Here is a 26,768-nt window from a genome sequence, read left to right on the forward strand (position 1 = left end):
CCGCAGACACCGCTCGGGCCTTCCTTCCCGGACAGCTTCGTGAGGGATGAGGGCGGTGGGAAGGACGGGCTGGCTCTGGAAACTGCCTCCCGCCTTTTCCCGCAGCAGTTCCCTGCTCCAGTCCCGCAGTGCGGCGGCGGAGGGCGCACGGTAGGCGGCGGCCCACACAAAGCCGCCCGCCGGCAGTGACCGCAGTACCCAGCCTCCCTGCCCAGCCGCCATCTTGGGGCCGGGCGGAAGAACTACCGCTCCCAGCGCGCTCCGCGCCGCGGCGCCATCTTGCCGGCGGCAGCTCGGGCGGGGGGCGGCCGGGCCATGGCGCTGTTCCCGGCCTTCGCCGGGGCCGCCCAGCCCGGGGAGCCCGCCGCCGGCAGCTCCGAGGGCTCCACGAGAGGTAAAGTCCTGGAGGAACCGTCTTTCCCTTAACAGCTCTCCAGCGGCCCTCGGCACACGCCGCCGGCCCCGCTCCGGCCGTGTTCCGCCCCGCCGTGTTCGCGGTGCTGCCGCCGGCTCGGGCCCATCGCCCCCAGAGGCTGCGGAGCGCGGCACGGGGCTTTTGGTTTGCCGTTGGTTTTGTTCTTTTCTTTTTTTTTTTTTCTTTTTTCCCCCACTAGCTTTGGATATCTTGAAAAGTGTTTTTTAATTCCTTGCGTATTAAGCCGAATCATAGTTGTAAAGAACTTTTTTGGAAGGTTACGAATGAGATTATGATTTATTGTATCACACTGACTGTTGTAGTTGTTGTCTAGAGAGTGATACTATTAATAAAATAAATAGTGATACTAAAGTAAGTAACACTTTCTGGTGTAATGCCAAGCGGTGAAGCAGGTACTAAGTTTACTAATTTTACTGAACAGGATTTGAAAGAACCCTTCCTTTTGCTTGTCAGGTTCTACCACCCTTAAATCTCCCCATTCCCTAGACGCCACAGCAAAGGGAAACCAAGGAATTATTCACCTAGGCTCCATTCCTTGTGCGTTTGGTGCAGTCGGTGTGGTGCTTCAGCTTCGTGTTCTGGCCAGCTCTGGTTAGCCCTGCCGGCGTCGCGGTGGGTGACACTCACTGCCAGCGCAGAGATGCTCTGGCTGCATTCAGGACCCTTTCTGCTACTGACATTTGGTGGAGGGAGTAGTGGACATAATAAGATCCCAAGATACAGTGTGTAGGAATAGAGGAGCTGCTCTGTCGGGCAGAGATGCAGTAAAATTCTCAGGTAAAAAGACTTTGGTTATATTTTAAAACTTTAGGAATTTAGCCTTTAAGTAGCCTATGTCACTTCAGGCCACCTGTCTGGAAGATCACATTGTAAAGAAAAAGGTGTAAGACTGACTTTTAAATCCAGATTTGAGTTGTTAGCATCGCTTATGACTTACATTTTGGTATAGTGGAAGCTTTTTGTGTGAGAATTATTGACAAAAGTGGAACATAATCTGTTTGGTTTATGTTTTAATAAATATTGTACTTTGTTGTTGGCAACGACATTTTAATGTGAGTTGTAAAAATTAAATATTAACTCAGAACCACATTTATGGTGGTGTATATCAAATTTCACACGTTCAGCTTGTGAGAACTTGAGAACTTGACAGGCATCTGTCTCTCTGATAGATGGTTCTCTGCTCAGACCTGATGTGAAGCCAAAGTGCATCATAATCCCAGAGTATTTTGATTTTAGTGTTATGTAAAACAAAGGTGCTTTTAGCAGACATTTAGGACTGCTTCATAGCTTTACTGTAAAAGCTGAAGTAATAATGTGTATGTGTTGGTCATGTTTCATGCAGCCAACCAGTCTCCTCATACTTTTAAAAACTTTCCTAAACCATTTCTAAAGTGGAAATGCTGTCTGAAACAGAAACAGAAGCTATGCTTATGCTTCCTGTGTTCAATTGCTGAGTTGCAGCAGCCTCTAGAGTGCTGCAATTTTCTATATGCTTTGATATAATTATGTTGTCAAGCTTGATTAGTGTTTGGTGGAAGATAAATTGCGAATTTATCTGTAGCCATGATGAGAGCAGTGGTGATAAGTAACCCTGCTGACATTAATAAGCATTATTTGCAGGCTGAACTGTGCTGTAGGTCAGATGATGCAGTGAATTTTGCTGAAAGCAGATTTTCAGGATCCTGAGAGGCAACAAAAGGTTTCATGTAACTCTTAAAAATTGTCTCTGTAGACATGCACTGTAAATTCTTAATTTTTCTTTTTGCTTGAGGAGGTATAAAGAGAATGTCATTCGATTACTCCTGCTCATAAACACTTAACAAATACATGCATATTATTGAAAAGTAGGTATTTTATATCTGCTCTGTAAAAATTATAAACTTCTTAGGCATTCCACAAGAAAAAAGCCTAACAAGTGAAGAGATGGTATCTGCAGTGCATTGTGGTGTTTGAGATGCTGGCATCCAGCTAACTGATTCACTTGAGATTATTTACAAGCAGTTTGAACTTGCACGTTGCATAATGGCAAAAATTGCTCATTTCTGTCTGAGTGTTAGGTCAGTTTGGTAAAATTCTTCAGAAGATGCTGTCCTTGGGGAATTCTGAGCATCTCAGCTGTAGCCACAGAGGTGTATCGACTGTGCCACAGGGCTTGACTTTCACAGAGTGATTCTTCAGTGCATTAAAGATGCAGTTTGATCTTATCTGCTCAGGTAGAACCAAGCCTCATGAGCAGGCTGGGAATGGTGCCTGGTGGATTCTGCAGCACGTTGGTTGGGCTGGTCATGGGAGGTGTGCTTTGGTCTTGACAGTGCCATGAGTTGTGGATGCACAGAGATGGAGGTTCAAGAGCCAGGGAGGTGATCACTCCTCATGGGGCCTTTTGTAATGGGGGTGGACTCCTGGGAAGCACAAACTGTAGCTTTGCTTTATTTTATGTATTTCTTGATATGTTTAACTTAGGTTAACAAACTGTTTTGTAGCCTACTCTGCTTTAAATCCTTTTGTGGACAACAGCTCAGGGACATGAGACAGAAGAAAGCTTTTCATACCAAAATTCTGTTTCTGAAAGAAATACTTTACATGGAAGAGAGATATATGGCTTGACAGACAATGAATTCTTGCTGTTTAAGGAGTAGAGGTCAGTGTAGTCAAGAGCACAAAGACAAGAGTGTGACAGGAAGAACACTGAGGCAAAAGTGATTGTAAAGAGCATGGAGGAGAGGCACGGGGACCAAATTTGTTCCTCGTGTCAGTGTGGCACTGGAGGGACTGCTGTTAAGTTCTGTATTTACACTAAATAACTTTTGTTGTTTAATAGCTAAAAAATTTCACATGCTTAAAGGAATTCTAGAAATGAAAACTCTGAAAATCGTTATGAAACTTTTAATATCAGTAAAATGGTGACAAAAAGTTTCCCTTCCACGTTCTTACCAGGTGATTTGGATGCAGAATGCTTAATGCTGACTAGTGCATCCAAATTAGCATCAAATAGCTTTCTTTAACATTGTTGAAAGGTCTGATGATATTTCAGTGGTTAGAGAGCTGAGAATGCAGTGCCACGTTTTGGCCATGTATAAAACACTTGGGTATTCTTATCAGTAATGGATGTGCCTATCAATAAAACTGTCTTAAGAATATTTTCCTCACAGTCAGTAAAGTGCAGTTTTGTAAGGTTGTATAAGCTTTATTGCATTCATTAACCAAACCTTTTGTTTAATTACACTTTTCTGTAATTTTTAAATTTCATTTTTAAAATATGTAAATATTTCTATTCTCTATTGTATATAGAAATTAATGTATAATTGACATACAGTAGTAATTATATTATGATACAGAAGATTATCTTATACATATATAACAGATTTATACAGTCTATAAATATATGAAGTTAGAACTTTTAAATAATAAAAAGGAGTGTTTGATAGATTCTTTTTTAATGTAATAGAGATGTGTATTAAACATGGAATCTGCTTTCAGTATGAGTTAAATGGAAATTTCATTGAGTGCTTTCCAATATGCTCAGTTATTGCACATGACTTAGTGACATCTGCTGTGAATTTAACTGTCTGCTGACTAGATTAACTCCCAACTTAAAAAAAGCACAGCCAGCTAATTTGTATTGATCTCACACTTTTTTTTACCTACAGAGTTGGACTGGCTTAGCAACCCAAGCTTCTCTGCAGAAGATGCACTGTTACTGCACCAGCGCACTACAGAAGCTGCCAGTCTCACTCCTGAAAAATCCCCATTAAGAAGGTAGAGTGTACTTCAGTGTCTTTTGAAATAGCCTCTTTCTTTTGTCCTGCTTACCTTTTGTTATATAAGACCAAATTCAGAAGCTAAAAGCTGCTTTTCATTCTGTTGTTCAGTATTAAAAATGCCTGAACTGAGTCCTGTGTAAAAGAATGAATAATGCTTCCATGTCTTTTAACTTAAAATAATGAGAAATTGTATGTATGCAATTGCATTCACGTTTTCTTTTTCTCAGAGCTGCATTTAAGTGATTGTTATTTTGGAATGGAGAGGAAAGTGAGCAATCATCATTCTTCATTAGCTTTTGAATGTCTAAAGTGACCCTTGAAATAATGTAAAGATTAAGCATCATCTTTATGATTTCTGTGTGGAAACCAGAAAAATCAGCCATTTCACAGTTGAGTTTTTTACTTTTTGAAAAACAGTTGCTGATGTGAACTAATGAAATATCACATGTATCAAGTTGAGTATGGCTGTAGAACGTGCTGGTCAGCTGAAGTGGGTGATGATGTCCTTTTGCAGAAATAAGCTCTAAGCAGCCACGTTTGCTGAAGAGCTGGTTTTGACAGGTTCACTGAGTTCACTGGTGCTGTACTTGCCTTATCTACACTGTGACTAGCACTCAATAGTGGATGCAGTCGGCTTGTACCTGTCAAATTCAAAACCTTAGTCTCTTTTAATTTGATACAAGCTCCCTTGTCTATGATGTTTGTTGGTGGTCATGATAGAGAATATCTTTATAAAACCAAGCATACCTAAGCACATCTTTTTCCATACTTAGTCTTGCACTTACATGCATTGTGTGTTTGAAATGCAATCAATGTTTTGTTTATCAGTCATATATTCTGCTATGTCTGTTCAAATCTTTTTAGGACTTTAATGTCACAAGGCTAAGGATTTTGCAAGTTACCATCAGATAGAATGACATAATAAACCCACCATATTAATTTCATCTTAGGAAAGGACTTTGTTAAAAAATAGCATGCAGAAAAATGTTTGGGTGTTTGTTGTTTGGGAGTTGTTCTGCCTATTACTTGGGTACTTGATTTAATAAAAACTAATTGGTTTCATCTCAGTTCAATAAAAACTAATTGTTCCAACCTGGTAGGTGGTTTTGAGAGGTTTCTTTTGTTTCATTTGCAGAAGTGTGCCTGTTTGTTTTAAAGATCTACTAATGGTTCTTCTTTGGTTTCTTTTTTCTTAGTGTCCTTAAAAAAATGTGTCAGGGCTGTTGCTTGAGATGCCTTATTTCTGAAATACAATGTTTTCTTTTATTGATGTATTAGGAATAATGAGAGTTGTCACTCCTTTCATTGAAAGACTGCAGAAAAAAAATTTGAAAGAGCTTGTGCTTTAATTAAGGGTTAGGGAAGACCTCCATTATTCATTTGATTATTAAGTGTGGGAGTTTTTGTGGTATGTACAGTAATATACACTTGTTTTGACAAAACTATGTGTCCTTTGTGTGATCTCTCAATAACTCAATAGTCTGTTACACAGTGTGTGTGTACATAGTGTTATTTATTACATTATACTCTTATTATATGATAACATTAGTTCAGTAGTCATCAAAAATTATTTCTTGGTTGGTAGATTTGATTTTTTTAATAGGGAAGGGATTTTTAAAGTGTCATTTTGATGCTTCTTATATAAGTCATAAAAAAAGGGAAAAAAATTAAGACTTGTTTCTTTTGCAGGTTACAGTGAAAGATTTCTCAGTCTTTTAGCATGACCTAAGTTGTTTAGCAAAGATAGGAAATTTTATCATCTCGGTCATCTGCTTTAATTTGGCAAAGGTAACAGATGGCTATTTGTACAGATCACCCATCAAAATGCTTTGACAATTAAAACATTAAGACTGGCTGTCAGTAATTCCAGCAGCTGAAAAATGTAGTTGTGATTTAATGCAGATTTAGATCACTTTTGCTGTGTATGTTACTGCTAGCATCTCAAAAAATACAGGGAGAATAAAGATAAGAAATAGAATGTTCTGAACTTTCTTACGGTGGTGGTCCACAATAGTTTTACTGCTTAGCTGTATAGGTTTATGTAAATGCATATACTTTTTTCCAAGCAGGACTTCCTCAAGATCTGAGTTGTCAGAGGAGAGTGATACAGATGAGAGTCTGAAACAGACAAGTAAGAAAAGGAAAAAGAAAAAGAAAAAGCATCACCACAATAAGAAGACAAAAAAGAAAACCAAAGGGGATTCCAGTAGCAGTGAATCAGAGGTGGACACTAAGCACATCAAGGACAAAGGAAGTGGCAAAAGCAGTGAAAAGGAAGCAGCAGCAAAGTATGTAAATATTAACACTATGCAAGATGTAAATTCATTGTGTTCTTGTGCTTGTCTCTTCAACTGACATTCTTACCATTGGCTGATCATCTTTTTCTAAGCTTTGTATGACTAAACATGCATTCAAAACTAGGTGGTTCTAGGTCTAGAACCATTTGTTTAATCATATCAAAAAACTGTGACTAAAGTAGTCAGTGAAGTGCTGTTGTACAGAGCAAAGCATGGTATGGTGGTAATGAAATAAATTTCTAGAGTCATGTAGAGGCTTATGTTCAGTTTTTGTAAGCATCTTCTTTCCTTTCACAGATCTTTTGTGAGGGTTTGGAGAGTGATTGCATTAAACATTCTTAATTAGTGCAAAAATCTTAATATGTGACTGGGTTTGCCTTATGATGTAACTTCCTTCTCACAGAGTTAACGTGTCCTTTTTTTCATTTTAAGACAAAATTTGTTTTATGACTTAATACTTCTTTTATATCCATATATTTTGCTTCATACTTTCTGCTTGTAATATTTCTGTATGAGTATTTGAGCAATTGAAATTGTTTTGTTAAATCTGCTTTGTTAATTCCAGGAGCTCTAAAGTACTGTGTAATTAGTTGAGATGTCATTTTTTATGGAACAAGGGAATAGGCATGTAGTGATTATCATGATCTTTGAGCAGCAAAAGTGGCTCTGTGAATGCAGCAAATATCCAGGTTTGGCATACCTAGCAGTGCTTTCCTCAGGCTGCTGGGTTTTTAACATTTCAAGGTGGCCCTGTCCAGTTGGCAGTGAGTCACCTTCTCCTGATTCTCATGTTTGCTAGTTTGAGCAGCCATTTTGCCTTTCTCTGATTCCTTGGCTCCTGTGTTTTCTTTGGCATCAGCAGCTCTGGCTGTAATTCACACATTGCAGCTACTCCTGTGGAGAGACTGAGGGTTTGGTGACATTAAGAAATGGTTGCAATTGATGTAGACTGGGTGAGAGTGAGGGTTAGGTGACATTAAGAAATGGTTACAATTGATGTAGACTGGGTGGTCTTGAATTCCCCCCAGTTTGCTACTTTTCTCAAGGGGGATTGATCAGGTGCTGAAAGGCGGTTGGTGGCATGTGTCTGTGCCAAGGTACCATCGTTTCCCTGTGCAAGAGTGGCAGAGGTACTGCCGATATTGTCGGATACCTTCAGCCCAGTGTGGCTCCTCCTTCATGAGAACTTTTGTTGGCTTGGGGTGGCTAAGGCTTCCTTGACTGTGAGGAAGGACAGTAAAAATTTGGGTGCTAAACCCATTCTGCTCAGTCCCATCACTCATCCATGCTGGAAGGGTGCCTGGGTGTGGTTCATGAGCTGTTTGCCACGCTGGGCCAGACCGCCAGTGCTTTGCCCAAATGCAAGTGTTGAAGTTCTTTCATGGTGTCTTTTTTTACTACTTTCCAGAAATTGTTGACGCTGAGAGAATATTGAATTTTCAAAAGTCTCACAGAATTACTCTGAATGTGAAAAGTGTTGTGAAGTTTTAGAAAGCTCTTCAAGACTCTAAAACTCACATAATTGTACCATGAATCCAGATTGGAAATTCAGAGTTATCTAGAGTTCAGAGGCAGGTTGCAGTTTCCACTTAAGTTCATTTGTATAACTGTAATCCATAAACCACTTTGATACACACTGTTTTATCAAATGCCTGGGTGTAATTACAGCTAGTCAATCCTCTTACAGATTATCTTGTTTTTCTTGATTGTAACATCTTGCCAAGACAAGAGTAAATTTTGAAAGTAGTAATATGTGGCTTTTGGATTATAGTGTGCCGAGCTATTGATTAAATTGATTGGTTAAATCTGGTTATTACCATTCATAATCACAAATTCAGATTTTGGAAGTGCAAGGACTTTCAGTGTTTTGATTTCATGGTAGTATTAGGGTATTTCTAATTGTTTTATTCAAAGTGTGGGACTGACTTTGCAAGAGTGGATCATGCACAATGACTTTGAGTAAGTTAAATTACTGTGAACTACAGAAATTAATTGTGTCTTGGGTTATGTGAATGCTGAATATATGCACAAATGCTTAGAATATCTCTCTTGTCCTTGTGTGCAGTCTAGGTAAGAAAGCATCAGGTGTTGCCAGCAGTGGCTCTATTTGGCTGGATGATATCCAGGACCCCAGAGCAGACACCTTCCGGATAGACAAGAAACCTGACCCTGCAAACTGGGCCTACAAATCCTTGTATCGTGGGGACATAGCAAGGTATGGAATGTACCCAAGCTATCACAGAGTCACTTGAGTCTGTCTGCAGCATTTTTACATAGAAGATGAGAAAAAATAACTGAGTAGCTTATTTCAAAATTTGATTTGGCATTGGGCTAGTGTCAGTGGCAAGTGATATCCCTAGGGATTCTGTACTGCTACCTAATGTGTTCTTCATCAATGGCATGGACAGCAGGATCAAGTACACACTCAGTAAGTTTCACAGCTCTAAGCTGAGTCGTGCTGTTAATGCTCCTGAAGGACAGGATGACATCCAGAGGGACCTGGGCAAGCTCAGCAAGAGCTATTTTCTGAGTATGACATATATTGTTGAATTCAGAGGAAGCTTAGTGTGATGGTACTGAAGGAATTGGTAAGTTGAAGTTTTAAGTAGAAATTTACCACGTTCTTAAATGTTGAAGGTCTATGCATACATTATTTGGGTTAATTTGAATGAAAGTATTTCTTTCAAAAAGGAGCTATCTTTTCTAATGTGTATTTCCCCTTCCAAGGTATAAAAGGAAAGGGGAGTCCTGTCTTGGCATAGATGCAAAGAAACAGTGCATAATTTGGGACAGTTCTGCATCAAAAAGGAAGCAAGCACAGAGTCGACCTGAGCGCTACTTTACCAAGAGCAATGTGAAGATGCTGAACACAGATGGGATTCTTGTTTGTAACAAAAATTCTCCATCTGATCCACCTGCTTTTATACCAGTTTCCCAAGTGGAAACTGATGATTCTTCTGACACACCAGAAGTAAATCCTCTTGGCATTTATGATCCATCAACCACAGTGTGGCTACAAGGAAAAGGCTGCAAGAGTGCAGACAATGAGTCTGTAAATACACAGCAAACAAGTCAAGAGCCTGGGATAAACATGAACTCCAGTCTAATGACAAAAGTGGAAGAATATAACAAGAAAGTTAGAGAAAACCCAAGAGATATTAATGCTTGGATGGAATTTATTTCCTTTCAGGTATGTATTTTAACGGACCTTGTTGCTTATTATAACTAATAAATACATGAACACTATATTGTCGTTTCATTAGTTTTGAACTGTATATCTTTTCTTGGTGAGGAGTGAACTGTTAACTCATCTTCACAAATGTCAGCATACTTGTGATTCTAGTGATCATTCTTCCTAAGGTTGTAATGATGTTTTTTTTTGTTTTAGGATGAATTAATGAGAGGACCTAGCCCTTATGCCAGTACAGGAGAGCAGGAATTAAGGAGAAAATCACTGAAGTTAATCTTGGAAAAGAAACTGGCCATTTTAGAGAGGGCAATTGAAAGCAATCCAAGTAATGTTGATCTGAAACTTGCCAGGCTGAAGCTTTGCACAGAATTCTGGGAACCACCAGCTGTGATCAAAGAATGGCAGAAGCTAATTTTTTTACATCCAAATAATCCAGAGATGTGGAAGAAATACCTTCTGTTCTGTCAAAGTCAGTTCACTACCTTTTCTGTTTCAAAGATCAACAGTCTCTATGGAAAATGTTTGACAACACTGGCAGCTGTACAGGATGGCAGCATGGTATCCCATCCTCTGCTGCCTGGCACTGAGGAAGCTATGCTGGGTAAGGTTCTTTCTGCATATTATGGTCAGATTGTTCTTTGCAGCAGCTTAACTGCATTAAGAACAGATTTTTCTGTGTATTGCATGAAGCTTCTCTTCTCTTCAAAATGTCAGGCATCCTGGTTTCTTAGCTGAGAATTAAAGCAGATATTCCAACCAAATATGGATACAGCAGATCCTTCTCTTCCCCAGGACAGTTTATGATACAGCATCCATTAAAGTCTAATGTGCTGAGTGGTTTATAGTACAATGTCAAGACTGGAGAATCACAGCCAACAGCCAGGAGATGTGCTTTTATAAAAGGCAGACTTGTGAAAAGAGAAATTATCTCTTGTTCGGAAGTTTTACAATTGATTACTTTAATCCAGACAAGAGAAGGAACATTACAAGTCTGATGTGAAATCTTGTTGAGAATCCCAGTCTGATAGGGAGTTCTAAGCTGTAATACCATGTGATCATGCCTTTTGTATTTCTTCTATGCATACATCTACCACTTTATAATTTATTATATAATTATCCCTGGAAGGAAAATAAGTCAGATAGTTAGGATGCTGGAGTGGATTCAGGAAAGAAATGAGTTCATGCTCAGTTCATTCTGGCATGGTTTTAAATTTATTTGGAGCTACATGACTTAACCTATCCATTTCAATTTTACTCCTCTACCTTGGTGTGTCATTGTGATTATTGATCTGTGAATACATTGATGGCGGGGAAAGATTAGTGTCACCATGAGTATTTTTTACTTGGTTTTAAAAAATTTTTTTATTTTAAAATTAGTTTTCAATCTAAGAGACTAAGGAGGAGTCCATTTTTTCTCATGTGCATCATAGTCCTAGAAACCTCTTGTTTTTATCCATTCCTGTAATTCCTGTTGGAGCAATGATGTTATGCAATATCCAGTCTGGACTTATAGATGGAGATGCTGGGTTATCAAACTGATTTCAGGTGTTCAGATCTCATCTGGTCTTTGGCTGATTCATTGTGGATCAAGCACTGCAAAAAGTGCTGCAAAGGAAAAATGCTCTGCTGGCCAGTGGATATTGTGCAGCCTGATTCTAATTGCTTCTGCGTGTCTGATTTGCAATATTTCAGTCACTTTGCACACCAACCAGTGATTCTCAGGACAAAGGTTTTATTCAGAATCTGGTTTTGGAAAGAAGGTTTTTCTTCCATTTTGTTTTCCTGCACATATTTGAATGTATGTGACTCATGAAGTACAAACTCATGAAGCAGTTCATCAACTGCTATAAGAATTTTTTATAATAGAGTTTCTTTAGCAAGTTAACTAATATTAGGTTGATGTTTTTCTGAATACTTTTTTGCTGGCAATATCCATAGATAACTAAAACTGAAAGTGAACTCAAATTCATGAGTGGAATGGAACTACAAGTAACTTCTTGTTGTTCTGTCTTAAGCCTACAGTGATTTGTTTATGAACACTCTCAAGTATTTTATTTTTCCTCTTCAGAATTCAAATGAAAGGATTAGAGAAATTTCACTGGGAGACTTCTTGATTTGAGATTTCTTTATTATTGACTCAACTATGTAACTCTTGGGCAGAGTTTTAATTGACAGTGTACTTATTAGGAAGGTTACCAAATTGTTCATTAAGATAAATATACAGAATATTTCACAAACTGATTATGAGGTGAGTAGCACTGTAGATGTACGTTAAGCTTATATCTTCAACCTTTGACCTTTTCTAAGGGCAAAGTGTAAGAGCTCTAATTTTAAATAGTGTGGGACTGTGCCATCTAGTGTTCAGTTCAGTATGGAGTACTGGCTGCTTGGAAATAGGTAGGTGTTTTTTTAAGTATTGAGAAATTTTAAAAAGGTAACGCTGAATTTAAAATGGTAGATCAGCTTTTACATAAATTTTGAGATAATTTGTAATAATTTAAATTTACTAGGAACTGTTAATATAAAGCAGGTTAATAGAAAGTATTCTTAATTTTTGCTCTGTAAACAGAGTTCTGGTTTTGAAATTATACCCCCTGGTTGGGGAGAAACATCCTTATCTTCTAGGTCAGTTCAGCTGCAGAACTGTCTTAGCATCATGGACTGAATTAAGTATGTATTCATGCTGTTTTCAGTTTTTGCCACAAAGAAAATGCTGATCCTTGCATTTCATCAAATACTTTTTTCTTTAAATGCAGAAAAATTTGCACTGTAATTTATTTTTGGCACCAGTTTGGCAGCAAATCCTGATGAGGCATTTTCTACATTCAGAGTATTTCAATCAAAGTTCATCTTTGAAGCTGGGAGAGTAGAAAAGGACAATTTTTTCAGTGTCAGTTTGACACAGTGCCTAAATTAGTTAAAATACTTGGGAAGACTGTTATTATAAACTTAATAATTGTTTTCGTTGTTTAAATACCTTCAGAAATCTGAGCCTTTGTTAGCAGGAATAGTCATTGACTTTGCAGAAAAAAATTGATTAAATGCCCAGTGTGTATATTCTAGCTGAATTCAGGTTTTTATGTATCTGATACATGTCTAAATGCAGATAATAGGAGTAAATATTTTCCCTTGTGATAAATAGAAGATCATGATGACTAAGAGCAGTTGCTGCTAACCTGTGTTGTTACATGTGTGTATCTAGACACCTAATATTTGAATTGTTTAAAACCCTCCAAAGACTGTGTGTTTAGTGAAGGAACAGTAGTATTTAAAGAACTGTTTTACTGTTTTCCAAGCTGTCAGTGATTTGTTTAAGTCTTTGTGGGCTTGGAGTTTTTTGCAAGTCTGTTATGATTTAAAGCAATTTAAATGGCTTCCATTGTGTTAAGACTGGAGTGTCATTTGGAGTGATTGAGTATCACTGAAATGTCCTTGAGCTGCCTCATAATGGGGGTGTTTATAATACCTGTTACTTCTCCAACTCCTTCACTGAAGGCTCTCGTTGCAAAATATGGAGAGGAACACTGGGACTTGGCTTCCCTTTTTAAGCTGAGACTGAAGTTCAATGTGCAGTAGCACTGTGGCAGTGGTTAGACAATAATTTGTTGAAAAGTGAGGTATAGGGCTTTTCCCTACTTTTGAGCAGTAATATTTTGACCAGAAGACTGGACTTCTCTTAACTCAGGCCTTACATACAGAAAAAGGGAATGACAATTGGAATGAAAATTATATATTATCAATGTAAATATCTCATGCAAAACTGAGGCAAAAAGGATTTTTCTTGTTATCAGCTCCTGTGTGCACTGTGATAATGCCCAGCATCTTCAGAGAGAGCTGTGACACAGTGGCAGATGTTGGATACAGTGAAGTGCAGAGCACTGTGTCTAACTTCCCATCAGTAAGGACAGTGCATGTATGGCAGGCATAAAAAGTCATCTCTTTGGCTCCTTTAAAGTGAGCAATCGTTAAGTTCATTAAACTGTGACCATTTTGACATGCATTTATGCTGGTTACCCTCCATGGTTTGGATTTTGATACTGTTCCAAAGCAATTATGTTCTACAGCATGTTGTGTGTGTGTATCTTTATGTTTGTGGGCTGTCATAAAATACTTTGCAACAAATTTGAAATACTAAAACTTTATCTTCTTTTCTTTACAGCTATATTTATTCAGCAATGCCACTTTCTGAGACAGGCTGGCCATTCTGAGAAAGCAGTGTCTTTGTTTCAGGCTCTGATTGACTTCACCTTCTTTAAACCTGACAGTGTAAAAGATCTGCCAACAAGGGGACAGGTAGCAATTTCCATTTAAATGGGTGTGTGTCTTTATGTATTACCAAAAATGCTGTACCAGAAAAATGTTGATGAATTTTTAAGGCCATAGGGAAACATTTTGGATAACTGCTTACTTAGATGTTCTTCAAGTTGATGCTTGCATTGAAAAAATGCTTGTGGGTCCTCTGGAACTACTGGCCAAATGACTGCTTTCACTGTATGTAGTAGAAGTGTGATAACCAGTCATTTCATATCTTTTTTAATAATTAAAAATTGAAAAAATGGAGCTAGCTGACCAAGGTCTGTGTCTAGGTAGCACTTGCCCTGCTTCTTTTCCCCAAAATGCAGTTGTTTTGTTACTGGTGATGGAGAGAGCTGATAGGACATAAAATCTTTCAGTTCAGACAGTTTTTGCCAAATTTTCTTAGGTTCTCTGTTACCTATTTCCATTAATTTGATGGCTACATTAGGAAGACTTTGATGCTCTCAAGTGCCTTTTATTTGACCCATGAGATTCTGTTCAGCTTATAATGGTAAATGTTGAAGTACTAAATCACTTTTTCTCTTAATTTGTTCAGGAGGATGTTGCACATGCACCCTACTAGTAATAAGTAAGTTAATATTAGATGCCAGTAGCATCATCCCACTGAACTGTTAGGAACTGTTTCCTTTGGAATGAGTGGTAGAAAGGCCACCCTTTAGGCAGCTGGGCTGCTGTGGAAGATAAAATTAAATTTGCTGTAGTTACCTCACTGTCTTCCCAGAAACTCAGACTCCAGTTCTTGCTCTCTTGATTAATACCCACAAATGGAGCAATCTTACAGGTTAAAAAATAGTGGTGTCTTTTTAAAGAGCTAAAATTTAGAGTTCAGTCATAGCTGTCGTGGAGGAGCTGGTGTAGTTGCACAGATACATGTAGTTACAGTTCCAGTCATTTGAAAAACTGCATGATTATCTGTAGTATTTAAAAAATCTTAGAGCAGGATGAAAAGGAGTCTTGATTCAAAACGACCATGTTTAGTTTGGAAAATGCAGTTCTTGAAAATAGGAAAATGCCAGATTTACTGGTCTTTACTAGCTGATCACACATTCTGCTGTCTTACTGAAGTGTTGTGACTCAGTCTGGAATTACTTGTTTCCCTACTGTTCTCACAGTTCGCTTTCTCACTTGCAGCAAAGAATAAATCCACAAGCAGCAGAATTATATTTTGCAGTTTGCTGTAAGCCTAGAATTTTCTCATGTGTTGGTGCTTGGTTTTTCTTGGAGTAAATTTTATTAATGTTTTTATTAATAGTCACATCTCAGTGCCCAAGCCAAGGGTTGGTACACAGCAGAAGCATTTAATGGGTGAGAGATTGTCACTGCGAGTATGCAGTCATCTCTAGATTCATTAATTCCTCCTCTGTTTTGTGTATCTTGAGCTCTAATGACAAAGTCACTAGGATTAGAATCCTGAACTTGTGATTCACTGGACAGTGCCCTGACCTTTTTTGGCCATCCTGAAAGATTAAAGTCCTTATAGATCTTTTTCCTCTTGTCTTTAGTCATATTTATGTGCAACTGTAACATTTTGATTTGACCATAGGCGTGTGATTGAATTATCATTCCATTAGCCAAATTCTTCATGGTGCTGTAGAAGTTAGGGAGGAGGGGAGTTTTGGGTTCTGAAAACCACACTTTAGGGACTTTGGATCTTTATCCTTGAAAGATCTATAAAGGACTGTAGGCACAAAAGTATTTTGCTTTCTTTAAAGCCTGTTACCTTTTAAAACAATCTTTATTTTTCTGAGAAGAGCTGATGACAGTCCTTGTGTGCCACAGCCATAACTGAAGTGCTCAGTTGTGCCTGCTGAATGTTAAGCAGTATCTAACAAAGTCTTCAGATACAGAAATTATATCCAGATACATGCTTGTAGGGTCTGGGAAACCTAAGTTGACAGAGATAATGTCTGTACAACAGCAAAAATTATTTTTCTATGTGTTTTGTTTTGGTTGGTCCTGTCAAAAACAATAGGTGGAATTCTTTGAACCCTTTTGGGATAGTGGAGAACCACGAATTGGAGAAAAAGGAGCAAGAGGCTGGAAAGCATGGATGCACCAACAAGAAAAGGGTGGCTGGGTTGTTCTTAAACCTGGTATGTGTGTCTCAATATGTGTAGCTGTATGTCTATGTGTTCTTCTAAACATTTTTTATTAGAATGATATAATCTGATTCTTGTCATGTTTTTGCATACAAGTTTTAAAATATATTTACTGATATCAAGAGAATGTGTATCATATTTCACAGGGAGTAGCATGGGTGGAATGTTCTGTGTGTGATACTGTTTATGGAACATTGTTGCCCTTCCTGCAGTGAGAATTAGAGGAGGATGGCATATCCTCCACTTCATGTTGAAAAAGCCAGAGGTGTGAGTACTTGGCAGAGTCACACCCATCAAAAGTGAGAGGAAGCTACTTCCCATAAGACCTTTTCACCATATTATTAAGGTGAAGTGGGATTATATTGTTAGATGACAGTTGTTTCAAGGATGCCTAGGTTTATGATTCTATTTCTAGAATCAGACTTTAGTTTCTCAGGCAAAGGTATTGCTAAAATAGGAGGAAAACATTTCCTTTCTTTTTGTGATGCAGAAAATGAAGGAATTGTGTCTTTACCTGTCTGAAGTGCTTCTGGATGAGCAGGGATGCAGAAAACACTCCCTGCTGCTTAGTCTCACCCTGTATGGTGGGCTACAGTAGTTCTTTTCATGTCAAGGACTGTTTCTCAGGCAGATATAGCTTGCAGAGAAGCAGGAGGCTGGAATGTCTGACCAGAGATGAGTGGTCTTTGCTTTTGCTACTCCTGCTGTAGCAGCTCTGGTGAGGCAAGTTTGGGTCTGCTTTTAGTAAGCAAAGGAACTGAAAGATAATTATGTGCTTCCCTTGTCCCTGGATTAAGATGGAATTTCCTTGGCCCCTAACTGAGTTCAGCAGTTTTATTTTTGATGGCTGTAGGCATTTTGTTCACAAATTGAGAAGAGGACCACTGCCAGTCTTGGGCAGCTCCAGTATATACCAGTGGTTTCCCCATGTTTGTCAACTCCTAAAGTCCAGGTGCAATTTTCAATTGAGTGTGTTCATTAAAACTGTCAGGTTTCTTCAAACTTTGATTAGATTGTGGAAATGCTGTCTTTTTTTATAGAGTTGCTGACTAAAGGGGATACTATTGATCACAAAAATATAGAGAGAGTAAAAATCTTGCATCCACCTGTTTGTTTTACAAATTTAATTTAAGAAGAACTGGGATTGGGAGTGTTTCACCTAGCTAATGACAGATACCAGGATCAAGAGTTTGGAGGTGGTGTAGAAATAGCTTGATTTTTATAATGCAGGCAACCATCAAATTTTGAGGGCAATTTTTTTCCTCAGCAATAAAAAAGAAACATCTCTACAAGCTTTCCCTTTGCCTATAGATGCTCATCAGTTTCTGCACAGAATTAATATATTGCTCTAAGAGGAAAAATATGGTAATTGTATCCAATAGTCCAGAAAGATTATCATAAAAGTGGGATGTGGTTAAGCACATCCTTTTGTGTGTGTGTGTGTAACTACATGGGTGGTTTCAACTGCAAATTAATTAAAATATTGAAAATACCACTTATTATAAAGCAACATGGCCAAACTTGTTTTGCAGAGTTTAATATTAAAGTACAATTTTTTATGTTCAGTGGTTTTCTTAAAATGTTTTATGCATGCTAGTATTGATACTTGAAATTTTGTACTCGGGTATGAAGTGAAGAATGTAAATTGCACAAAAGGATGACTGACTCTTGGCTGTTGCTTGCAAGTTGCTGTTGATAAAACTGCTCCACAGGCTGTCAGTGTTTTTCCTTCTCCTCTGTGAAAAAGTTTGGGTGCTGACACTGATTCACAGCTTCTGAAAGTTTGGAAGCTTCCTACCTTCCTATTTCAGAGTTGGAGTCAAAACCCAGAACTGTGATGTGGAAAATGTCAGCTATGTTTTGTGTGGTTTTTTATTAGCACTATATTTATTTCCATTGTTAAAGTAGTTAAAGTGTATGTCATACCTGGCCTTTAGATTTGGTGGGATAATTTTTCTTTAATAATTTTGTGTGTATATATATTGATTTGATTTTAGATGATGAAGATGAGGAAGACATAGATGAAGATCAAGAAATAAAAGATAAAACTCTTCCCAAGTGGCATATTTGGCTGGATGTTGAATGTTCCCGGGAGGCAAGGCATTGGTTACCTTGGAGGCCAGACAAAACCAAAAAGGAAACTGAAGAAGATTGTGAAGATCCAGAAAGACAGGTCACTGTGATATAATAGAACAAGGGGAGATGATAAGGCCTAGTTATGCTTTAGTTTGAATTAATTGCCATGTTTATGGATATTTTAGGAGAAAAATACTTTTCTTCGTTTGGAAAAAAGATTTTTTTCTTTGAAATTCAAAATTTGCCTGAGGTTTTGTGCTGAGACTTCTGAAAACCATGGGAGGCTCATGGTAAACTTTGGAAAGTCTGCAGGCAAAACAGTCTGTCATTGCTGTTCAGTGGTTCTGTCATCTGTGTGGAGAAATCTCACAGAAATATGTGTTTAAGAAGAGATGTGCATTAAATAAACAAAGGTTTCATTGCCTTCAAGTCGGATAGTTGGATATTTTTTATTCCTTGGGAAATAGGTCAAGTCAGACATGGATTTTCAAATTTGAATGTGTTAAAAGGCCTATGAATAAAGTCTTCCAGACCTTCATTTTTAAAGTTTTCTTTGTTGTTCACAGGCAAAGAAATCTCTTGATAGTAAATTTACATCCTGACTGGAAAACCTGATTGTTTAACTTGTCCATTTTTCATTTGAATGACATTTATACTATTTAATGATAACTCTAAATACTATTGATTTGAAAAGGTTCTTTAATTACATAAATTAGTTTTGCTGCTTTTGGTTGCATAAATTAATGGAATTTGTTTTAATTTGGATTTTTTTAGGTGTTATTTGATGATCTTGGGCCATCTTTAATCCGTCTTTCTAATCCAAAGCTCCAACATCAGCTATTGTACTCTTTTTTGCAATTCCTGGGAGTTCCATGTACAAGTAAACTCTTTCCTTCTGGTCTCTATATTGCCATGGATGAAAATAACATCTTTGAGAGTGTGCTTTATGATGACAAACCACTGACTTCTGTGGATTTTCCACTTTCTGGATTCAACAGTATTGGTCATATGGATACAATGTCACGAGGCAGACATCAGATAGGCCACTACAAAGAAGGAGAGGAGTTCATACAGAATGTCTTCCATGTTCTGTCCCAGATATTTACAGGAAAGGAAAAATCTAACCTGGCCATTTGTTGGCTACAGTATGAAATATCTAAGGTAATGAGGAGTCTGCCTATAATCAACGTTGTGATGTGTGGCTTTCTTCTGTAATAATGTTTATACTGAATTTTAAGAAGTCTTGATGAAAGTTGTCTTGCAGGACTAAGTATTCAAATCAGAAAATGCCACTTAAGATTGCACAAGGGGAAAAAAAGAAAACCTAAAACCCCTTTTCTTCAGTACATGTTAAAGACTGCATACCTGTAGCAAATTTATGCAAAACTTGAAAAAATAATGTTATTGTATGATAACATATGATTTTGTAATTATATTATAAAAAATTGCTATGAGGGGCTTTTTTCTCCTTTCTGCTTCCATCCCTCTCAGAATACACTCTGTTTATTCTTCCCTGCAGGTAATTCAGTGTCTCCAAGCAAAAAAGAAAAAGAAGCTAAAAGCACAAGGGAGGAAGAGTAAAAAGTTGGCCAAGAATTTTCTTAAAGCAGCTGACAACCGAAACAACCTTTCTCTCTGGAAGCTCTATGCCTACCTAGAGTGGCTGCTTGGTAACACAGAGGATTCCAGGAAGGTGTTTGACACAGCTCTTGGCACAGCAGGGACAGGAGGACTGCAGAGTGCTCAGCTCTGCAGCCTCAGCCTGCTGTACGCTCAGCTGGAGGCGGAGCTGCTGGAAAGTGTGGAAGGAGCTGTCACGTCACGTGCTGTTCACATATTGACCAAACTGACTGAAAATGGACCCTATGTGCCCTACAGGGGACAGGTGTTGCCTGTGAATGTCTTGAAAGCTCGTAAAACATATGAACATGCACTGCAGGATTATTTAAGTAAAACAGCAGTTTCTGATCAGGATCAGGGCAATGATACTGATCAGCTGGTTAACCTGGTTGGTTGTTATGCTCTGTTTCAGTATTTGACTGTTGGGATTGATGCTGCAGTATTAATATATACACAGGCTTCAGAAAAACTTGAAGTTTCTGGTTCACAGAAATGTGAAAATACTGGAGAGAATTTTGGCATTCTGAATTTTCCCACTGCTCTTGAAGCTGTCACACTGCTGCATACAAATTTGCTGAGATTCCACATGAAAATTAGTGTTTATCCTTTGAATCCCCTGCGAGAGGCACTAACAGAGGCTCTGAAACGGTATCCTAGCAACCAGTCTCTTTGGAGGTCATACATCCACATCCAAAGGAAGTCTCACAGTGCCAGCAAAGCACGAAGATTTTTTGATAGTGTCACAAGGTCTACTAAGTCTTTAGAGCCGTGGCTGTTTGCAATCCAAGCAGAGCAGATGAGAAAAAAACTCACAGAGAAGGTCCAGAGGTAACACCTTGCAGCCCCTTGCAATTATGCTGTTTTGAATCTGTCTAATCACTCAACATAGGAGGGAAAATGCTCTCAGAGTTCTCCTCTTGCAGGTGAAGAAGCTTTGGCTGGAGGTTTTTGTTCAGGGCTGAACAGGGAGTCAGTGGCAGAATCTTGAACAGAATAAAAGCCCTGGGTGATAGCCTTATGTCCTTTCTCCTGAGCCAGGTTGTGTTTGAGTTTGTTTGATGACTTGCTACTAGCATCAGGATGATACACATTTCTTTAAGGAATTTTTAAATAACTAAGCCTGCTTAGATGGCCAAGATAGACAGTGTGAGCTTAGAAACTGCTGCCTTTTAGTACTACAGCAATAAAGAGCATAACACAGAGCTATGCTGCAGTTTCTGCCTGAGCTGGCTGCCCTACTTTGCTCCTGAATCACAAATACAGTTGTGGCAGATCTGTTTCCATAGTGAGTCCTTGAGAGTTTAGTTTTCATATGGGGCTGTTACTAAGTAGAAAATGCTGGAAATTCCATGAATTCACAGTGGTCTGGGCTCAGATTTTTTGCTCCTGGGAAAGCAGAAAAGGGTAGGAGATAAGGGGAACAAGGTACATGTTCATTCTTAGAGCTTAGTCTCTTAACCATTGTTTGGAGCTGCCTGTCCACTGCTACCTACATATCTCCAGTGACATTGACAGCTTGTTTGGTAGTGTCTGCATGACAACAGATTTCTAGGAAACACTTACCTGGAAGTGTTACAGAGCTGTAAGCTCACAATATTCACACTTGGTGAAATTACACAATTACCAGTATACTTTGAAATAATGGTGCATCCACTTCTCTGCCAGCTGCAGGCTGGCAACAGGCCTTCAGACATGATAGTGACATTCCTGAATTGTTAGTCTGTGTCATCCTAAATTGTTATAAGAATTCTAGGAGGATTGTGATTTGATTTACTGTTAATTTCAGATTAACACTATGATAGGTTTTCATTACTGTTACTTGGAACTGAAAATTTCAGAATTATTTTCTCTGTGAGGTTGAGTTCCTTTCCAGATTGTTCACTGCTAGCAAAGCCTTTCCTATAGATTATATTTATCAGGCTCAAGCTGGGGGTTGCAAGAGCAGAGCTGAATTACTGCAACAGGGAGATAAGTGGCCTGTCAGTCATGCATAAAACTAATGTTTTGTGATGTTGTGACAAAATAAGAAAATGTCTGTGCTGTGTCTGACTATTATTTCATATTGTGGTTTGTATTTCTCCTGAAGCGCATGGAATTCAGATGAAAAATGAGCACAAAGGGTAAAACAGGAATGTTTTTAAGTTGCTGTTATGTGCAAGGCTTCCATGCAGAGTAAGTTACATAATTTTCCCTCATGGCAAAGGTTAAGATGAGAGGAAAAATTACTTCAAAGACACATGAAAAAAAGATAGGTTAGGAGCCAGGTGTTAATGGTGAGTGGATCAAGCTGGCAGGCTAAGAGAACATGCACAGACAAGTGATGTGCCATCAGTGCTCCAGTCTGGTTTGTCGAGCTCAAGCAGCAAAAGTAAGCCAGTCTGTATGAGCTGGTGAAGGAAACCAGTGCTTTGGTGAAAACTGTATACCTGCTTTTGTGTTCTGTCTGGAACTCAGGGATTTGAATCTCTGGGTGAAAATTGCTGCTGTAATTGTGGTTGAAATCCAGAGTTGTAATTCTGACCTTGATTGCAGACCAATGTATGGCCTTACAAAAGTGATGGGTAAATTTGAACAAACTTGCCTGGGCAACAGAAGACGATGTGCTCATCCAGACTTGAATTTCTTTTGAGCTGCTCTGCCAAGCTTAGAATGATAATTTATCTTGGAAGTAGGCTGTTGTAAGATCATATGATAGTGGATTATTATGTTCAAGGAGAAATTATTTTTGTACATACTACAGGAATTTTTCACAAACTTAATTTATATTTTTTTCCCAATTTTTCTATTTAGAAATGTGTTGATTGCATTAGCAAGTATTAAAAATCTGGTTTATAACATTGAGTTTGTAGCACAAATTATAAAACACCTAGCTGTATACAGTGCTGTGAACAGAAACAGTGCATTGTTCTCTACCCCTTCTTACCCAGATGTGGTCCCTTGGCTTGGTTTAAAGGACTGTTGTTTCTTCTGTGTTTCAGGGCAGATGCTGGTGAAATACATTGCACTATTCCTGAAACCGGATTAACAAATCGGATTGTAGCTCTGTTTGAACATGCAGTTCAGAGTGAAAATGGTACCCATTGTCCACTGCTATGGAGAATGTATTTGAACTTCATGGTAAGAAGAAAAATTTCTGTTTTGTTTTGTTTTGCCATATTTGAAATTCTCATGAACACAGCTGGAATACTGCTTAGGAAAATGAATACTAAATGCTGCTGTGGCTCTGTGGTTTGCAAGGAAATACATTTGACTTGTACTGCTCCTTGTTGTTGGGAACATCAGGGAAAAGGTAATTCATGTGGATTAGGAGTAATAGCTCCTGACAGTGTAGTCTTAATAGAGATGCAGACATTGTGTCTGTCACACAGTAAAAGTATGCCATGAGATACCAATGGATGTCAAGCTGCTTTCCAGTGGAGTAGACCCCAGCATATACTGGGTGCAGGAATTTGCACTTCCTGTTGAACTTTGAGGCTTCTGTCAGCTGATTTCTTCATCCCATTGTCATCCCTCTGGATGGCAGCATGACCCTGTGGTGTATCAGCCACTCCTCAGTTTGGTGTGGTCTGCAGGCTTGCTGAGGGTGTACTCTGCACCATTAGCCTGATCATTAACAAAGGTGTTAAATGAGATTGGTCCCAGTAGTACCCAGGGGTACTGCTGGTCACTGACCTGTAACTGGACTTGTTCCACAGATCACCACCCTCTGGGCCCTCTTTGAGACAGTTTTCTCACTGTCTGTGCATCCAGTTCTTTTGTCAACTGCTTATTTAGGAGGCTCTTACAGGAAACAGTATCAAAAGCCTTACTGAAGTCCACATAGACAATGTCCACTGCTTTCCCCTTATCATCCAGGCCAGTCATTTCATCATGGCAGTTTATTGAGTTGGTCAGTCATGACTTTTAGTGAATTCACACTGTCTGCTGCTGATTTTCTTCTCACTTGTGCCTGGAAATGGTTTCCAGGGTTAGGTGTTCTGTCACCTTCCCAGGGTACAAGGTGAGGCTGACCAGCCTGTAGTTCATTTTGGTACATCTTCTTCCCCTTCCTGAAAGCAGGAGTGATGTTTTACTTTCTTCAGTCTTTGGGTCCTTCTCCCAGTTGATGTGATCAATCAAAGACTGTCAAGAGTGACCTCTCAGTGACATCTGCCAGCTCCCTCAGCACTTGAGGTGCAGTTCATATGCAAAATAAATGCATGGTAGGCAAAACATAGCTATAGCTTCTGTAACTTGCCTTCAATTTTGACAGTCTTTTGATTCTTAAAAGCTGCATGTAAAAGTTACTTAACTGGCATTGCAGTTTAATGCTGAAAAGCAATAATGTTTGTTTGTTCCATAGTTCCCCATGGAAGTACATAAATAAAATAATATAGTCATCTTTGCCATCTTGGTTTTCTTGCTTCTCCAAAGTACAATATGGGAGATGAAAACACTCAAGTAATAACTTTCATTCCCCAGTGTTACTCTTCTGTTCTTGTCCCCTGGTGTAATAAGCTGTCAGAAGGGGATCAGCAGTCAGAAGGCTGTGAAATAGAGGGGAGGCAGGGGAAGAAGAGATCTTCTTCTGTGTTTGAGATCTCTTGTGTGGGACTGTTAATTGTGACCATTTCTACACAAATACATGTTTGTAAATATTTTATACAACTTTGTATGTAGGAATGTACAACTGAATTACTGTTATTGTTTACAAACTAATAATGACACCCCAGTATGCACAAATCCTGAAGATCACCTATAATGTATTTTATCACTAGTGCTTCATTCATGGAAGATACCTTTTCCACAAGAACAACAAGGAGTATTTACTAGATTCTAATAAGATAGAGGAAAATACAGTAATAGTTTGGGATAACATTGTTTAGAGAAGCAAAATCAATCAGAAACATTTAAATTTTCAGATGTAGTCATAGAAGAAGCTGTGCTTGTTCAGTTTTACCCTAAGTTCTATAGATCTGTTTTGTCTTTGCTGATGAAACGTGGGTTGGGTGAGTGGGCAGGGATGTGGGCTGGAGTCTGGCTGAGCTGCCAGGCTGGAAGGCTTGCAGTCAGCAGCATGAACTCCTGCTGCAGGCCAGCCACTGCTGCTGCAGCCCAGGGATTGACACTGGCACCAGTGCCCTTTCCATAAGGATCTGATGATGAGTCTGGACCATCAGCAAGTTTGCATCTGATACCACATCAAGAGTGGCCAAAGCACCGTGTTCTGCTCCTGGTCTGCCCAGGTTCCTTTGAGTAGCTGAGCCCTGGTTCTCTTCCTTGTCTTACAAGTAAAGCCTTGAAACTCCTGTAAGACATTTAAGAGTGTAACCTGACAGAATACATAGCTACCACAACATATAATGAAAATGATTTCTCATTTTCAGTGTTCTCAGAAGAACACTGAGCTTTTCAGCAATCATTTCTTTGTCTCAGAAGTAATTGTTTCAGTATTTCAGCTATTACTGCACTGAAGTGTGAATGTTTTTTTATCACATAGGCTTCACTAGGAAAGAAAGAAAAAAGTAAAGGATTGTTCTATAAAGCCCTTCAAAACTGTCCTTGGGCAAAGGTAAGCACAGAAAACAGGTAAACTTGTCATCATACTTTATTTTTTAAAGTTTTGTATTTGAAAAAAAGTTTAGCTTTAGTAATTGTTGTAAGAAGTTGTATGCAAATAAAAGGAGAGGTTTCTGAGGAAGTTATGTTAGGATTTTCTGCAAATAAGAAATGTATCTTAAATGGAAACATGATCAATAGCCACTGCAGTTTGTGTTTCAAACAGAAAGGTGTTGCATTGAGGCACAGCAGTAAGAAATCCTTTGTGATCTAGAAATGATTGAGTCTTTCAGACTTCTATCATGAGCATGGTAGTATCAGAAATACATAGCTAAATAAAAAATTATTTATGTAATAATACATAAAATTGAGAGAACCTGCAACTCCTCAGGTAATGTGTGTACATGCTGCAAATGCTCCAATGCCTCTTGTCCTCCATTTTATTTTTTGGAATAAAGTTACTCAGCATGACTTTGGGAAGACTTGATTAAACACCTACTTGGCTGTCACTGAAGGAGTACTAATGCTGTTCCTATTACCTTCAAGAATACGTGGTATTTCTTATGATCTTGCTACAGACTTGTTGCTGTCTACTTTATGCTGTGTTTCTTGCTAGAGAGGTAGCACAGAAAATGTTCCTGCTGTCTTTCCAGGTGCTCTATATGGATGCAGTAGAGTATTTCCCTGAGGATGTGCAGGAGACGCTTGACCTAATGACTGAAAAAGAGCTGAGAGTGCGGGTGCCTATGGAAGAGCTGGATCTGCTGCTGGAGATCTAAAAGAAGACTGTAGCAGAGTGGAGGAAGTACAGAAGCTGCTTCCAAAGCTAACAACTAGATCCATCTCTTTTCATACAGGAACTCTGTTGGGACTTGGGTACTATGTACTTGACATTTTTTGTTGTTAAATATTTTATATAAATTCCTATCACAATGGAGTTCTACTACCTGCAAGTATTCTGGAATCAAGCACTGCATTTTGCCCACAATAACGGATCCATGTCTCTGGGATAGCCTCTTCAACAGCCTCCTGTTGGAAGTTGTCTGCATTTCTTACTCTATTGTTTGAAATTACATTCCCTAGAGTTCAGCAGAGGTTCAGTACATGCCAGCTATGGCTTGATGAGCAGCACAGGAAATAAACATCTGCCAAATGGATGCTGCACTGTCCTCCAGCTGGCAGACTTCAGTGATTTCCTTCAGCATGGTATGGCTGTGCATATGCAACTGCCAAGTCAAACAGCCATTACATCTGTACATATACTGTAAAAGCTAAATTTTTCTTTGAGCAGGCACCTGTTTTGGTATGTTTTGACAGATAACCATTTAAATATAAATCTTTCTGAAAAATATACCTGAATATTTGAAAATTCAAAAGTGACTTGTTTTTTGTGTATTAATTTAATAGAACTGAGTGTATTAAAAATGAAAA

General features: G+C 38.6%; 1 protein-coding gene across 1 annotated transcript; it reads left to right on the plus strand.

Moving 5' to 3' along the window:
- The first annotated feature begins 174 nt into the window (after positions 1-174).
- Positions 175-26,768, plus strand: NRDE2 (NRDE-2, necessary for RNA interference, domain containing). The gene is made up of 14 exons (XM_039712507.1): positions 175-394; positions 4,087-4,195; positions 6,270-6,488; positions 8,563-8,712; positions 9,225-9,687; positions 9,886-10,288; positions 13,847-13,980; positions 15,977-16,097; positions 18,101-18,276; positions 18,954-19,340; positions 19,699-20,627; positions 22,778-22,916; positions 25,279-25,350; positions 25,991-26,768. Exons 1-14 carry the CDS (start codon positions 316-318, stop codon positions 26,114-26,116), a joined length of 3,507 nt encoding a protein of 1,168 aa, XP_039568441.1. The 5' UTR covers positions 175-315; the 3' UTR covers positions 26,117-26,768.

Source organism: Passer montanus, unplaced genomic scaffold, assembly GCF_014805655.1.
Source record: "Passer montanus isolate IOZ18808 unplaced genomic scaffold, ASM1480565v1 scaffold27, whole genome shotgun sequence".
NCBI lineage: Eukaryota > Metazoa > Chordata > Aves > Passeriformes > Passeridae > Passer > Passer montanus.

What these genes read in the sequence shown, in the direction of transcription:
- NRDE2 (XM_039712507.1), top strand. Translation starts at nt 316, where the DNA reads ATGGCGCTGTTCCCGGCCTTCGCCGGGGCCGCCCAGCCCGGGGAGCCC. An exon ending in TGGAATTTATTTCCTTTCAG is followed by an intron (nt 9,688 to 9,885) that starts GTATGTATTTTA and finishes TTTTTGTTTTAG; the next exon opens with GATGAATTAATGAGAGGACC. An exon ending in CACTGAGGAAGCTATGCTGG is followed by an intron (nt 10,289 to 13,846) that starts GTAAGGTTCTTT and finishes TTTTCTTTACAG; the next exon opens with CTATATTTATTCAGCAATGC.